Here is a 15,237-nt window from a genome sequence, read left to right on the forward strand (position 1 = left end):
TAGGGAGCTAATAAGAATTTGGGAATCAGAATAAAAATAGATTTTTACTTTTTATTCTATTTACCTGTATAATTTAAAAACTTTACAATGAGAATATTTTTATGTATTTACTTGTGTAAAATAAAGACATATCCCCCAAAACGAATAAATAAATTCACCAACGACAAAGCCTGACATGTAACAGGCACTCAGTAATAAGTCACTCAGAAGTCCCTTTGCCCTGTGTGGCATGAAGCCCAAACCCAACGGTGAAATGAGGGGATTCCATGGTTTTATTCACATCATACAGACAGTACACATACCCAGCTGTACAACTCAGGTATCACTGGGAACCATTTTAGGGAGTCCTTCAGGATCAAGCAGCTTTGTAAAAGTTATCATCTACCAAGGTAAGTTGAAATGGGGAAATGTGACAACCATTTTTCTGAAAGACAACACCTTATGGTGCTAAGTTCTTTGGAGATCACAGAGTTGACCTAGTTCCTTGTTTTTGCAGATGGGGCTATAACGGTCTGTGTTATAGACTTGCTAAAGACACTAAAGTTATTGAAAGAGCTGAGTCGTAACCCATTGAAATTGGAATTGTGGAATATTCATTCCACAAACATTTTCTGAATACCTTACGTCCAGGCATTGGCAATGGGCAATGGACATACAAAGAAGATATGACATAAACCTGCCCTTAAGGAGTACAAAGTGTCGTAGGGGTGGTCAGCCGACTCACATGCAAATATTCTTTCACTAAACAAATGTTTATTGAGGATCTACCATTTGCCAAGCACGATTTTCAACACTGGAGATCATGCAGTAAAGAGAACAGAACAGAAATCAGCACCATCGTGGAGCTTGCATTCTAGTGAGGTAGACAGACATATACAAACTAAATAGGTAATATATATAGTGTGGTCAGAGTGATAGGTGTGAATCAGAAAATAAGCAAGAGAGAAGTGACTTAGAAATTAAACTTTTCACAGATGGTGGGAAGTAACCTGGAAGTCATAAATGAAAATGACAGAACAAGGAAGAGTAGAGGAGTAGTCTAATGGCAGGAATTTGAAAGCTGTTTTTGGGGCTTTTGTTTGTTTGTTTTTAGAGAGGAGAGATGAAGAAGAATGGGGAGATGTAGGTCAAAGGATACAAACTTTCAGTTATAAGAAGAAGTTGTTAAGGATATATGTACAGCGTGATGACTATAGTTAATAATATGGTATTGTAAGCAAGTCGCTGAGAGTAGATAAGCATTCTCACCACACACACGAAACAGTTAACTATGTGAGGTGATGGATATGTTAATTATCTTGATCCAGGTAATCATTACACAATGTGTATGTATATCAAATAATCACATTGTACACTTTAAAATTTACTATTATATTTGTCAATTATGCCTCAATAAAGTTGGGGGAAAAATAAGACCGACTTGAAAGAGGCAATTAGGAGTAAGAGGGATATCTACTCCAGGTGAAGTCAGGTTGATGTGAAATGGGAGGCTGTGTAAAAGAAAAGAACCCCCAAAGGAGATGGCTGCAAGGGAAACAGTGTTCTTGGTAGGGAATGTGGGGCAGTGTCAGGTGTGAGTGAGATTATGGAGGAAACTGATCATCCATAGGGAAAGCTGAGGATGATTTTAAGTGGGTTTTATGGTGTTTGACATGAGTTCCCAGGGACATAGTCTAGGCAGGAAATGCTATCAGAAATGGCAGTATCCAGAGACATTTGGGTATTAGTGCTCCAGGGATGAGGAATGGCCTGAGATTGACATACCGGGGATGATGATGGATGGGGACAGGGGAATGGGGCCATTCTTTGCTGGAGCACACAGTTACTGGGGCTTCCACTTATGGAGGCAGAGTCCTGTTGAAGGGCATTCTTACTTTGAACAGATCAGCCTTCTCTGCATGAGGAGAGGGACTGTTACACTGAGCACAGGAATGATCTCTCTTGACCCCTGCCTGCTGGCAAGTTTTTTTGTACTGTACTGTGCTATCTCTTTCCAGCATCTTGGTCACCATTAGTGCATTATGCACGTGTTTAAGGGAGGACAGTGTTAGTGCATTATTAGAGTTAGTGCATTATGCATGTGTTCAAGGGAAGACAGTATTAGTGCATTATTGGAGTTAGTGCATTATGCATGTGTTTAAGGGAGGATGGGATATACAAAGAAGGGCTCCATTTAGTAATAGTAGTTAGAATGTTGATGCGTTAGGTTTAATTTATTTTGCTGCTTGAAAACCTGCGTGGGTAGGTTTATCCAAAGACATTCCAAATCATTGTTCTTATAACTCATAACTCTCCAAATGAACTTAAATATCAGTTTCTTTTTTACATAACTGTTAAAAAATGGTGAAAAGTCAGACTGAAAGAGGAGCTGTTTATTTCTCAGAACTATTTGACAAAAATCTCAAACACTTTCCCTGACAAAGTATCAACAAAACTAAGTCAATTAGTTCTATTCCCTGGGTGGTGCTTTTCAAGAGTACTTTCCTGAAACAGCCATCACAGGGATTAAAATTGTTTGTTGACTTCTGCTGATTATTTCTTATTGCTAAAATGCACCATTTTGAATTTGCAGGTATGAATATAAGCAAGAGTGAGATAGCGAAAGAAACGTCATTAAAACCATCCCGGAGATCCCTGCCTTGCCTCGCCCAGAGCTTTGCCTACTCCAAGAGCTTGAGCCAATCTACCTCACTCTTCCGGTCAACTGAGAGCGAATCTCAGGCTCCCACTTCTGTGACCTCAGTCTCTGCTGACAAAGCAGAGCAAGGTGAGCAGCTCTTCCTATTTTCTTGTTCAAAATATAAAGAGTGTTTTCAAACCACGCCTTTCCTTTCTTCATCCATTTTGCCAGTCTTTATCAAGCTCTCTAGGAGGAAGGCTAGCATAGAAAGGGGAACAGTACACCGTGCCGGTCCAGTGGAAGGCCATTGTTGGTCAGGTATGTTTTCATTTCTTCCTTACCGTGAAAATAGCCCACCCCACGGGAACCTGGACCTAACACTTGCTGTTTGCAGGAGAAGACAGACCAGCCACCTGAATAGCTGGCTCATTACCTTCTCGGGAGACAACTTATAACCAGTAATTAGGCAGAAAATGTCAGCAAAATAAACGCAGTTTCCCAAAAAGAAAGACCAAAGACTCTAAATAATACTGACAATAAAGCAGTGAAGATTTAGCTGCGTGAAGATGTAGTTGGACAGGTGTTGGCAACCAAATGTTGGCTTTGAAGCCTTAGATAACACAAGGGCTGAAACATAGGGAAGTGCCAGCCGGATGCCACAGTAAAGAGACTCTGTGGCTGTCCTCAGGCGCTCTTCTACACATTTCTGCCCATCGGAGACACGCTATTATGCCTTTGGACAGTTCCTTTTCACAAGAGTCAGGAGTCAAAATACAACCAGTACCCTGTCGTTCAGTGGATGCGGGTGTGTTTTTACTTTCCCATCCCACTCTAAGAGGCTTTTGTCTTATGAGAAGGCATTCCCTTATGATTCCTCAGGGTTGCTTCTTCCTCTGGATAGCTTGAAATTACCAAGATTGTCTTTTCAATGATACTGCAAAATCGCTGCCAATTATAAATAGTCAGCTTACACCGAGGTGCAGTGAGGAAAGTGACTAACTGTTCAAGAGGATGAAGGTTTTAAAATATAGATTTATCTTTCCCTTATTGAGTGAAATTTTAAATAACTAATTTCAACTCATTAACTTAAAAAATTTCTTCAGGTTTGACCATCATCTGGACATCAGTCACCATAGTCATTTTTCTAACTGTTGCTGTGTTTTTATTTTCCAAAACTATGACATGTCTTTTTGTTTTTCAGTTAACACTGAGGAGGATAAAAAAGACTCTGTGCTCAAATGTTCTTTTGCTGACTTCAGTGATTTTTGCTTAGGTGAGTTGATTTCTAGTGCTTCCTTCCTCCTGTCCCCCTCTCCAAAGGTAAGCTGTCTTCTTCAAATCTAGAACATTATTTTTCTAAGAAAAAAAATTCACTTTTGGTCTTTAGCATTTGGTGGAAGAGTATAGTATTCTAAGGTTAAAAAATGATTAAGGTATTTTGTGTACAGTTTGAAATTCAAATAATATAAGATTTGTAATGAACAGCAATCCTGTAACCAAAAAAAAATGTTAACAATTTCTGCTGCTAGTCTTTTAAAAATTTCTTTCAATTCTCTGTGAATAAGTACATTTATACTCCTATTTCTAGATTTATCAAATTTCAGCATTATTGGTTGATCCCCTGTGTGCCAGGTAAAAGTTTAGCCTATTTGCATAACCTTTCAATTTTTCAAAGTTATATTGCCATTTAAAATTTTAAACCTCTCTGCTGATTAAATCTGTAATTTTATTTTTTTATTATTTTTTATTTATTTATTTATTTATTTATTTACTTATTTTTGAGGAAGATTAGCCCAGACCTAACATCTATTGCCAATCCTCCTCTTTTTGCTGAGGAAGACTGGCCCTGAGCTAACATCCGTGCCCATCTTCCTCTACTTTATATGGGAGGCCGCCACAGCACGGCTTGATAAGCAGTGCGTAGGGCTTTGCCCGGGATCCGACCCCGCGAACCCCAGGCCGCCAAAGCAGAGCACGTGAACTTAACTGCTATGCCACCAGGCTGACCTCTAAATCTGTAACTTTAAATAGGCTATCTACACTTGTATATCGTGCTCTATCGCGTTTCAACAATATCTCCTGACTCCTCATTCGGAAAATTTATTACGGCTATGAAAATAATGCTTTTGGCAGACATAGCATCTGCCATCACTTCCTTTTCTACAGTTCCAAGTTGTTATGACTTCTCTGCCTCTCTTGTATGGTCCTAGAGTCAAGGTCAAATTGATTCCACTTTCCAACCCTCCATCAAATACTCAAAATCATGCCACATTAAACTTACTTCATTGTTATTATCACAAACTCTTGTTAGTTTTGTTTTCCTAGATTATCTGATTTTTTTCTTCTTGTGAGAAGAAAATATCTCTTCTTTGAATATTGGCATTATGTTCTAGATTCTTGTTTTTATATCCTTCATCTCATTCTTCTTCTGTAAGAAGTTCTTGGTGTTCACTGACTTTTCATTGGGTTACTGGATTAATTTCAGTTTCTAATGTCCCACATATTCTTCTTTCTTAGTTTCTATTCTCATTTTTTTCAGAGTATATCCTTAAGCAACTACTCTGAAGGTTGATGTTAGATGCAAACTTTCTAAGTTATTATGAATTTGAAATGACTTCAGTTTGCTCTTACATTTGATTCGTATGGCTTGGTTATAAAATTCTAGATTAAAAATAATTTCCCTCAAAATTTGGAGACTGATTCACTGTCATCTAGCATCTGTTGTTAATGCTAAAAACCCATTATTTCTGCCTCTGTTCTAGAAGATTCCTTGAATTTTTCTTCCAAATGTCTTTTCATTTGTGTGTGGTGGAGGGGGGGACAATCCTATATGTATATTTAGTTTACAAGACTCTTTTTTGTTTTCAGAATGCAACTTTTTCAGAGCATCCTATCATATTTCATGAATATAACATCTCTAATCTGTCTAATGACACTTGTGATTGTCTTAAGTTCTTCTTTACTCTTTACATTTTAGTCTGTTTTTCTGGAATCAATTTTTATGCCTGTTTAAATTAGTCATTTTCAGGCTGTAGAATTTCCTAAAATTTCTGATGATCTTTGGTCATCTGTTTACATTGAAGAATGAAAGAACAGGAAGGCTGACCAAGAAATCTGGGTACACGGAACAAGTCCTAGAAGCGGAAAGACTTCCCTCTAGAGTGGGTGGCTAAAGAGCGTCAGTTGGATGACCCCCCAGTGTCAGATTGAGGACTGTACTCCAAAGTGCCAATCCCCCCCCCATTACTGCTCTCACACTCTGAATGTCTGTAGAGAAAAGGATTGTGTTTGCGTGGTCTGTGGTCAGATCTTCAGTTTTCTTCATGTTTTCACCCCTGATTCTCACTTCTGACTCTGCTCACCTGCCATCTTTGAGTCCAGACGTCTCTAGGATTTGGCTAAGGAGATTCACTCTCTCTTCCTGCCTCTGCACAAATTCCCGGCTAAGCTACTCCAGCAGTTTCCACTCCTCCATCAGAATTTTACCTCCTAGGAAACTGCTCTAGATTTTTATTTTCTGAAAGTTATTTTATTATCATATTTTGTGGTCTCCAGAGGAAGGGACGACAAACACACATACTTGAAAGCTCACTCAGCCATCTTGAACTCTGCTTCTTTGCTATCAACAAATTGATGATAAATGGTCTTTGATGAGATATTTTACTGTATGGACCAAAGGAGGAAACCTGTGGAACATTTATTTTAGAGACCTAGGACAGAATTTTATATCTGAAAATCTATCCCAAGAAAAATAGTACCAGAAATGAAAAATGTATTTCTTCTCACAGCTTTCTTTATGGTAATTTTCAAACTTAGAAATGGAAGCAAATTGAATATTCTAGTAATAGGGAAATAGTTGAATAAATTATAGAACATCAACATGCTAGAATATCACACAGCCATTAATAAATTGTATTATTGAACATCTAGTGACATGCTGCTGAGTGGGGAAAAAATAACTTAAATACAAATGCAGACCTCCTCTCATTTTAGTTAAAAATGTACTGGAAAAGAGCTAGAAAGATATGTACCAATATGCTAGCTTATAGTGAGTATCTCCACGTAGTGGAATTATTTGTGGTGGTTGTATTTCTTCTTGATGTCTGTATTTTCTTTCTTTTATCTCTAAGCAACGTATACATATGTAAGACTATGTAAAAAAAATATTCACATGAGAATTTTTTGGTAAGTAGGGAAAAATCCTCATATTTCGGTCAAAATAGCACACAATCCTATTGATAGTTTTCAACACTGAAATTTGAAACGAGCTGATAGTCACCCAGTATTTGGAATAACAGTGGTGCTGAAAGATTCTATCCTGATCCTCCATTAGTAGGCAATATAGTTTTACTTTCCCTACAACAGAGACAAGCTTACTCGACCTCCTCTTCTGCCTTTTGCTGTGATCACGTAAGATTTGGCTCAGTTGAGCAAGATTTACATTCGTATCTGTGGCTTGCTGGGCTTGCCTATGAGCAATGCCTTTGAACTGGGGCTTTTCCTTTTCATAAATTGAATAGAAATAAAATAAAGCCAGAATCTATCAAAAAGTGATACTGATCTTCCCCAACCCTTGTTTTACAACTTCAGAGTGAATTTATTTATAACTGCGGAAGGTAAGCGCTGAGTTTTCAGTAGTGAGCATATTGGTGGCCTGGCCGCATTGCCTGCATCGGGGTCCTCAACTCTGGCTGCACGTTCAAGTCGTCTGGGAGCTTTTAAAACTCCTTGGGTCCCGATTCCAAAGAATCAATTTTAATTGGTCTGAGGAGTGAAATCAGGGATCCATACTTTTAACTATTCCCCAGATAAATATTAAATGTAGCCAGAATTCAGAATTTCTAGCCTAAAACTTGTATCTTGCTTTCTCTCTGAAAACATTGTTAAAGTGCTTTTTCATAATTTTTTAAGCGAGGAGCTGTGTTATTTGTAATAGCACTCTGAATGACTAAATTAGTCATGTTTCTTATAATAACACCTTTTTCTGCATGTGGCATTGAAACAGTGCTGGATTATTAAGTTTCCTAATTAAAGGAAGACAGCCACCAGCAGGTTCATTTCATATACAAAACCAAAAAGAAACATTTCATCAGAACAAATAGACTCAATCAGAGTACAAAGGTCTTTCCCATAGTAATTAATTCTGAAAGAGGTTACTGTTGTTAGTTATTTTCTGATAAGAAAAAAAAACACACACAAGAACAAAAACCTTCCCCAAAATATCCACACAGGTGGTATAGTTGCACAGCACCTTTCACTAAGAATTCTCTCAAATTAGTTCTAGTCCATAGCCTAACAATCACTCTAGACATGCAAACCTTTCTATTCAATTCCATGCATCTTCTTTTTGACAGCTTGCCGTCCTGAATATTAACATTTTCTCTAAATGCTTAATATAATTGAATGCCTAACTCCACATTTCTTTCCTCATCATTCTAGTGTGTCTCAATCGTTTGATGTACTTGTATTTATATCTCTCTAGGCATTGTACCTCATACTCAGTATTTTAGCATCCTCCAGCATCGATCTATCATTCTTTCAGTTTAGAGAAACGTCACAGCTTCTGAAGGAGTTAAAACATGCACACATGAGGCGTTCACCTTTATAATGAAGGTGAGAGTGAGACTCGAGCCGACTGAAGTATCACCACGTATTCCAGGAATCCATCTGGATGTAACACCAGGCTGGGAAATGCCATTTTAGAGTCAGCTGCGTATCTATAATGTGTATGCTTTTATCATCTTTGAGAAGAGGTCAAGCAAAATGACCTCAAATATGCCACGAGTGTTATTAGATTAAGCATGTATTTTATTATATTTATGCTTAAATATTTTACTTATGCTAAGTATTTTAGCAATACGTGCTCTTTTTTTTTTTTGTGAGGAAGATCGGCCCTGAGCTAACATCTGCCAATCCTCCTCTCTTTTTTTGCTGAGGAAGACTGGCCGTGGGCTAACATCCATGCCCATCTTCCTCTACTTGATATGGGACGCCGCCACAGCGTGCCTTGACAAGCAGTGCGTCGGTGCGCGCCTGGAATCCGAACCGGCGAACCCCAGGCTGCCGCAGAATACATGCTCTCTTTTAAGTTCAACGTTTCTAATTTTGCTTTTATAGTGCAGCTACCAGCTTCTAACATTGGGTTGGTTAATGCGTGGGAGTTTCCAAGTCCTAACAGGCTCTGATACTATTTTTGGAACCTGATTGATGCATCTAATTAATAGATTTTCTTTTTTACAATGAACTACTTTGAACTGCCCCATGAGAATATTAATGTTATGGCAGAGTTAACTGCATGTGGTCAGTGTTTCATTGAGGATTGATATTTCTCATTGTTCACAATGAGAGCTATGGAGGAAGGAATATTCATGGTTCTATTGATTCAGAGCTGGAAATTTCCACTAAAGTTGCCTAACAGGGTTTGTAGCACATTATGGATGAAATGCTGTTTTCCCAGCTAGACATTGGTGAAATGTCCATTCTTGTATCTACTAGCTGTGTGACTATGGCATATTGTTAACCTCTCTGAACCTCAGTTATCTCATTTGTAAATTGGAATTGATGATTCCAAGATTGTTGAATTAAATGAAGAGGCACAACTCCATCACAGCTCCTAGCACATTGTCATAGAGGTTCAACAAATATTTGTGCATTGCTTTATGTAGTCACTCACTAACCTTATCTTTCACACCAAAAGGGTTGGGTTCGGAGATATCTTCTTTCTATTATTAGCAAAATGTGATTCTTATGGCAGAGGGGAATAACTATAATTTAATGAACTCCTATTACACAACTCTCTACCTGCATTATCTCACTTAATTCTCATAACAATCCTTTGGGTTAGGTATTATTATCAGCCTCTCCTTACAGATGAGGAACCTCATTTGCCAAGAGATAAAATAAATTGCCAAATGCCATATAGCTAGCCAGTGGAGAGCTGAGATTCCAACCCAGGACGTTTTAATCTCTCACCTTCTCTCATAATCACCACAATAGGAACAGAGACCTTTAAGGTGAAAAGAGGTTAGTGATGTCCATAGAATACTAGCTGTGCAAGATGTTAATAAGTATCAGACTGGGAGCAGAGAAAGACGGGGGGTAACATTGCATGGTAAAATATATTTGGGAGATGACTGATTGAAAAAAGCTAATCAGGTTGGGAAGTTTAGATTTTATTTGGTTTTCTTTCATTCTTTTTATTGCCATCTCTGAGCCTTTAATTCTGCTTTTCATAGAGCAGCTCACAAAGCCAGGGCACTGTTCCATCTAGTGTCCCCGGCTATACAGACACACACATACATAAAAACACAAGCACACACAATCATTCTTGAAAGTGCTGATCCACACGACAATGAATTTGAAATCCTGGTGTGGCGATAATCTTGCCCATCAATCCTGGAGGCCCTGCTGCCATCACCCCTCCTTTTTCCTGTTCCTATGCTGTAAAATGACAAGGACAGAGAAATCCATATTAACAAGTACCTCATACTTAATTCTGCCCATGCCCACACTGCAGTAACATCAGGTAACTTTGAAGTGAAATCAACAGGGTTGACTAAGACCAACATAATTTGAGTCGAACCAACCAAAATATACATCTGTCTAATCTTGTGAAGTCAACATTTTGCTAATGTGAGGAACTGACTCCCTCAGGAAATGGTTTATATTAGAGCCTTGAGGCATTTGTTTGCGTTCTACAAGCTTAATAGTGTAGCTCGGTGGAGTGTCCATTGGTCTTACTTCTTAAAACAGTTATGGTCAAATGAGTACATGGTAATTTTGCTTTCATTGTGTAATAGTAGATCATCTCCACTAATTTTCATTATTTTTTTTCAATAAGTATTTCATATTAAGATGGTGTGAAAAAGAACTTTGTACTAATGTTACCAATCTATTTAAGGATTACAGGAATAAGGGCATTAAACTGAAAGAACATGTTGTTTTCCAGCTGTGACAGTGTCACTATAAATCTTTCTGATTGTTTATTAAACACATTAAATAAGTCCTCTTGGCTCAATTTTCAAATTATGTTCAGAATCTGACCTTGCTCACCACTTGCTGCTGCAAGTGCTCTATCTGCTGCTATGCCTTGGTCCAGTCAGCCACCATCTCGTAGTGGACCAGTGTAATAACTTCCAAATTGGTCTCTCTGCTCCAGCTCTTGCCTCTTTAGAGTCTATTTTCCACACAGCAGTTACAGGAAGCTTTAATAAAAGGAAAATTAAATCTCACCATTTCTCCACTCAGATCCTTCCAAGCTGCCCATTACATTTAACATGTCAACTCCTTACTGTGGCCTCCTGAGAACTTACAGGGTAGCTGGGCCTGGCCTCTAGAACATATCACTCATGAAGCCTCAGCAAATTCACCTTCTTTTGTTCCTTGCTCATAATAATCTTGCTCATATCCCAGGGCCCTACGCTGAAAGATATATATTCATAATACTTTAGAAGTATTACCTGAAGTTATATGATTTATTTTTCTCCCTTTTTCTATTTCCAGAGGACAGAGACTTTGTCAGTCTTATTGATGTCTGTAGCCCAGAATCAAGAACAGTACCTAGCACATAGTAGGTGCTCAAAGAATATTTTTAGGATCAGTGAAAGGACAGATGAATGGATGACAGAGAGAGGACACTGACACACACATCTCTTTGGAGAGTCTGCTGTAGAATTCTCCCAACACTGTGCTCTCCATGATGTCATTCATTGCTGTGATTTTTCTTACCTGTTAGGAATCAGTACTTTGTTATTCTTCTCACTGAGGACCTAATATGATTATGTTCCTCTTTTTCATTTAAGCTGTGTTGACAAACCTTTTTGTAGAGCATTTAAAGACCTAATAGTCATCACTCTTCTTAAGAAGTAAGAGAATGCCTTTCTAACATTACTGTTATGTGGAGTCCTCCCTAGTAATCAGTCACTTAGATGTTCCCTCTTTTCTATTAATATAGCACTTTGGATATGACTCTATTCACACTCAGTTCACTAGATGATAATTGCAATTTATATCTGTCTTATTCATATTGCCTAGCACATACTATCTACTCAATGAAGGGTAGATGGATAAGTGGTGATTGAGTGAATGTATGGAATGATGGATCTGGAGTAGAATAAACACTGGCACACTGACACAATGGAAAACAGTTTATCTGTAGGATTTGCTTAGTTGTGGGGTTGACTGAGTACAGTTCCAGCAGTGCCCTCACTGTGACTGGCTAGACAGGACTTCAGAACAATTATAGTGTTAGGGAGAAGTAGGTAACAAAGGACCTGCAAAGAATTAATAAATCTGGATCTTCATTATCACTGCATTCTAACCACTGAGTAAACCATCTATGGACCATTAGATTTATTGCTTATAGGAAACTTTGGTGGAATAATAATTTTAAAAATCCTGGAATTTATAAGCAGTCAGAAGATCCAGTTTCAGGTACTAATTCTATCACGAACTACAAGGGTACCCACTATCTGTGCCTTGGTTTCCTGATTTGTGAAATGGAAGATATCAATATTATGGTTTGATTCCTTCTTATAATATAAATAGGGATTGTTTGAGCAGAACTGAATTAAAAGCTTTTGTAAGATGCAAGTGAGAGTATATGTGAGAGATGATGTATAAATTATAAAATATGAAAATAACCTTAGGCCATTATAAAATAACCCATGCCATTTCAGCCTCAACTGCTCTGGCAATCCTGGAATACACTATCATTAGCACTGTGTGGGAAGGTTGCACAGTTGCAAGTAAGTGGAGGCCAACCAATAAGATCACTCATGCATATTTAAAATTGTCCAAGAGTTACCTCATCCATTTCCAAATGCTCCAGGAGTTATAATACAATGTAATAAAGTAGTGAAATAAAGTGGCATTACAATAAAGAAGAATGATTGAGCTGGAATAATTTGGCTATTAAAATTACATTCCTAGAGATAGCTGTAAGGATTGATCGGTTTTGAGCTAATGCTGGTTTGGGAACAAAATTTAGAAGACTTAATGGATTCCCACTTGACTCAACAAAAGTTTTCACCATAAATCATATTATTGATGATGGGAAAAGGGATTTGCAGATCAAGTTTTAAATTGTTCATTGGCATACTCAAGGTAATTATATTGTTTCCTATCCTCTTAGGCTTTAAAATGGAAGATATGGGTTTTTTGGTAGCCTCAAATTACCTAATTTGTTTTGTAGATTCCTAAGTACTAGAATTGTGGATTTAAACAAAGACCAAAGAAAGAGAATATGTATTTCTTCAATACCTTATGTGTACAAGTCACATAAATTATTCCACTTAACCCTTGGAACGAGAAGATTTCATTATCCCTAATTTTCAGATTAAGAAACTATAACTGACCCACTGCCGTTCAGCTAATAAATGACATAACAGGATTTTAGCTTGGGTTTGCTGAAACCAACATTAGTTCTCTTTCCACTACATCAGGCTTCCTGTTTCAACATATTAAATGATTTTCTTAAGCTTTGAGAATCTTGTTCTTTTTTTTAATGTAACAGCTTTATTGAGATGTAATTCACATACCATACAATTCACCCATTTAAAGTGTACAATTCAGTGGTTTTAGTATACTGACAGAGATGTGCATTCTTCACCACAATTAATTTAGAGCATTTCATCACCTCAAAAAGAAACCCCATACCTATTAGCAGTCACCTGTTATTCTCACCCCAATCCCTCAAGCCAGAGACAACTACGGATTTACTTTCTGTCTCTTTAGATTATTCTGGACAGTTCATATAAAGGGACTCATACAATATTTGGTCTTTTGTGACTGGCATTTTTCACTTAGCGTAATATTTCCAGGCGTATCCATGTTTTAGCATTAATCATTACTTCATTCCTTCTTATTACTGAGCAATATTCCATGGTATGGCTAAACCACATTTGATTTCATGATTTGCAAACACTTTCTCCCATTCTGTAGGTTGTCATTTCGCTTTATTGATGCTGTTCTTTAAAGCACAAAACTTTTCATTTTGAAGAAGTCTGATTTGTTTATTTTTTCTTTCTTAAGGTTGTATGTCTTTCTCTCCTTCACCTACTAGAGGGCAGTAAGAGTTCCATTTGTCGTGATCAAAATTGTCCTGTTATCTATTGTATTAGAAAGTTGTTAAATGCTTTAGTTGTTTGAACGTCTATTCTGGGGCCGGCCCAGTGGCGCAAGCGGTTAGGTGCGTGTGCTCCACTGTGGCAGCCTGGGGTTTGCCGGTTCTGATCCTGGGCGCGCACCCACACACCGCTTCTCAGGCCACGCTGTGGTGGCGTCCCATATAGAAAGTGGAGGAAGATGGGCACGGATGTTAGCCCAGGGCCAATCTTCCTCAGCAAAAAAAAGAGGATTGGCAGATGTTGGCTCAGGGCCGATCTTCCTCACAAAAAAAAAAAAAAAGAAAGAAAGAAAGTCTATTTTTCTTAATTATTGAACTTTCTGGGTTTTAAGACACTATCAATTGCAAGAAGCATCATCAAATTAATAAGCACTTTTAGGAAAAATGGGTAGCTACCATGTTAAATAAATACATAGACTATGTACTCCATCCTGATTTCGGAAATGCTAAAATGTGGGAGAAAGGAGTCATAAGAAAGGGAAATATAATATGTATTTGGTATTGTAGTTTAGTGCTATTGTTTAAACTATTCAGTTTATTTTAAATTTAATTGATGCTCTGGGCATATGTGAAAGAAATGTCTTGTCACCACATGGGGCAAATTTCATACAAATAAGAGTTTATTTCTTTGATAAGAACCAAAACACATTGGTAGGTTTCATTTCTATTTCAGAGGATCCCACCAATGGAAGAGGGATTAGCTTCATTAATCAAAATCAAATGTTGTCCCCTTCACTGTTGCTCTTAGATGTTGATTGGCATTAATACCAAGCCCAAAAAGTTTTTTAAATTCTGCCATTTATGATACAAACAATCTTCTGGCAAGAGTAACAGAAAAAGGTCTGAGGGGGAGGGGAAAACTACCATTTAATAGCCAAAATAAGTAAAATGTTTCACATTCTTTTCATACTGTAGTTTTTCACTCTTTGTCCTTAAGTTTACATATTTTACAAAGTTGCATGTAGAAGAGAAAGCATATTTAAAATGAAATATATCAAAATGCAGAAAAACAACTTTTTATCTTAATATTATATGTTAAGCATTTCTATATGTTGTCAGTCTGTAAAATTAGCAATTTAATGTATGGAAAATATTCCCACATATAAGTATACTATTCATTCACCAATTTATTCAGCAGATACTATGTGCTTACAATGTACTAAGCAATGAACTACATGCTGGGAGTGTAGCAGTGAACCAAAACAGTCACTGCACCAATGGCACTTACAAGGGGAAGAGATAGAGCATAACCGTCTCTCAGCTCGCTCCCTCTCTGTCTGTCTCTTATATAGCTACGTCACAGATATATGCATGCAAACGTATATGTGTATTCATGTGTGTGTATATATATATATGTAGGCACATGTATATATACATGTATGTAAATGTAGCATATATGTGTTATATGTCTACGTTATAACTTAATGTCAGCTGCTAATATATATGTAGGTATATAACGTGTATTTTGTACGTGTATGTATCATTTTATGTC

The 15,237-nt window shown here is 37.5% G+C and overlaps 1 protein-coding gene across 1 annotated transcript in view; it reads left to right on the plus strand.

The window, feature by feature from the left end:
- Positions 1 to 15,237, plus strand: part of ANO3 (anoctamin 3) — a 266,818-nt gene that overhangs the window by 85,586 nt on the left and 165,995 nt on the right. Inside the window, exons 2-3 of the mRNA XM_058546154.1 lie at positions 2,573 to 2,767; positions 3,822 to 3,893. Coding sequence (XP_058402137.1) covers positions 2,573 to 2,767; positions 3,822 to 3,893 — 267 coding nt within the window. The remainder of the gene's footprint in view (positions 1 to 2,572; positions 2,768 to 3,821; positions 3,894 to 15,237) is intronic.

This window comes from Diceros bicornis, chromosome 7, assembly GCF_020826845.1.
Source record: "Diceros bicornis minor isolate mBicDic1 chromosome 7, mDicBic1.mat.cur, whole genome shotgun sequence".
Lineage (NCBI taxonomy): Eukaryota > Metazoa > Chordata > Mammalia > Perissodactyla > Rhinocerotidae > Diceros > Diceros bicornis.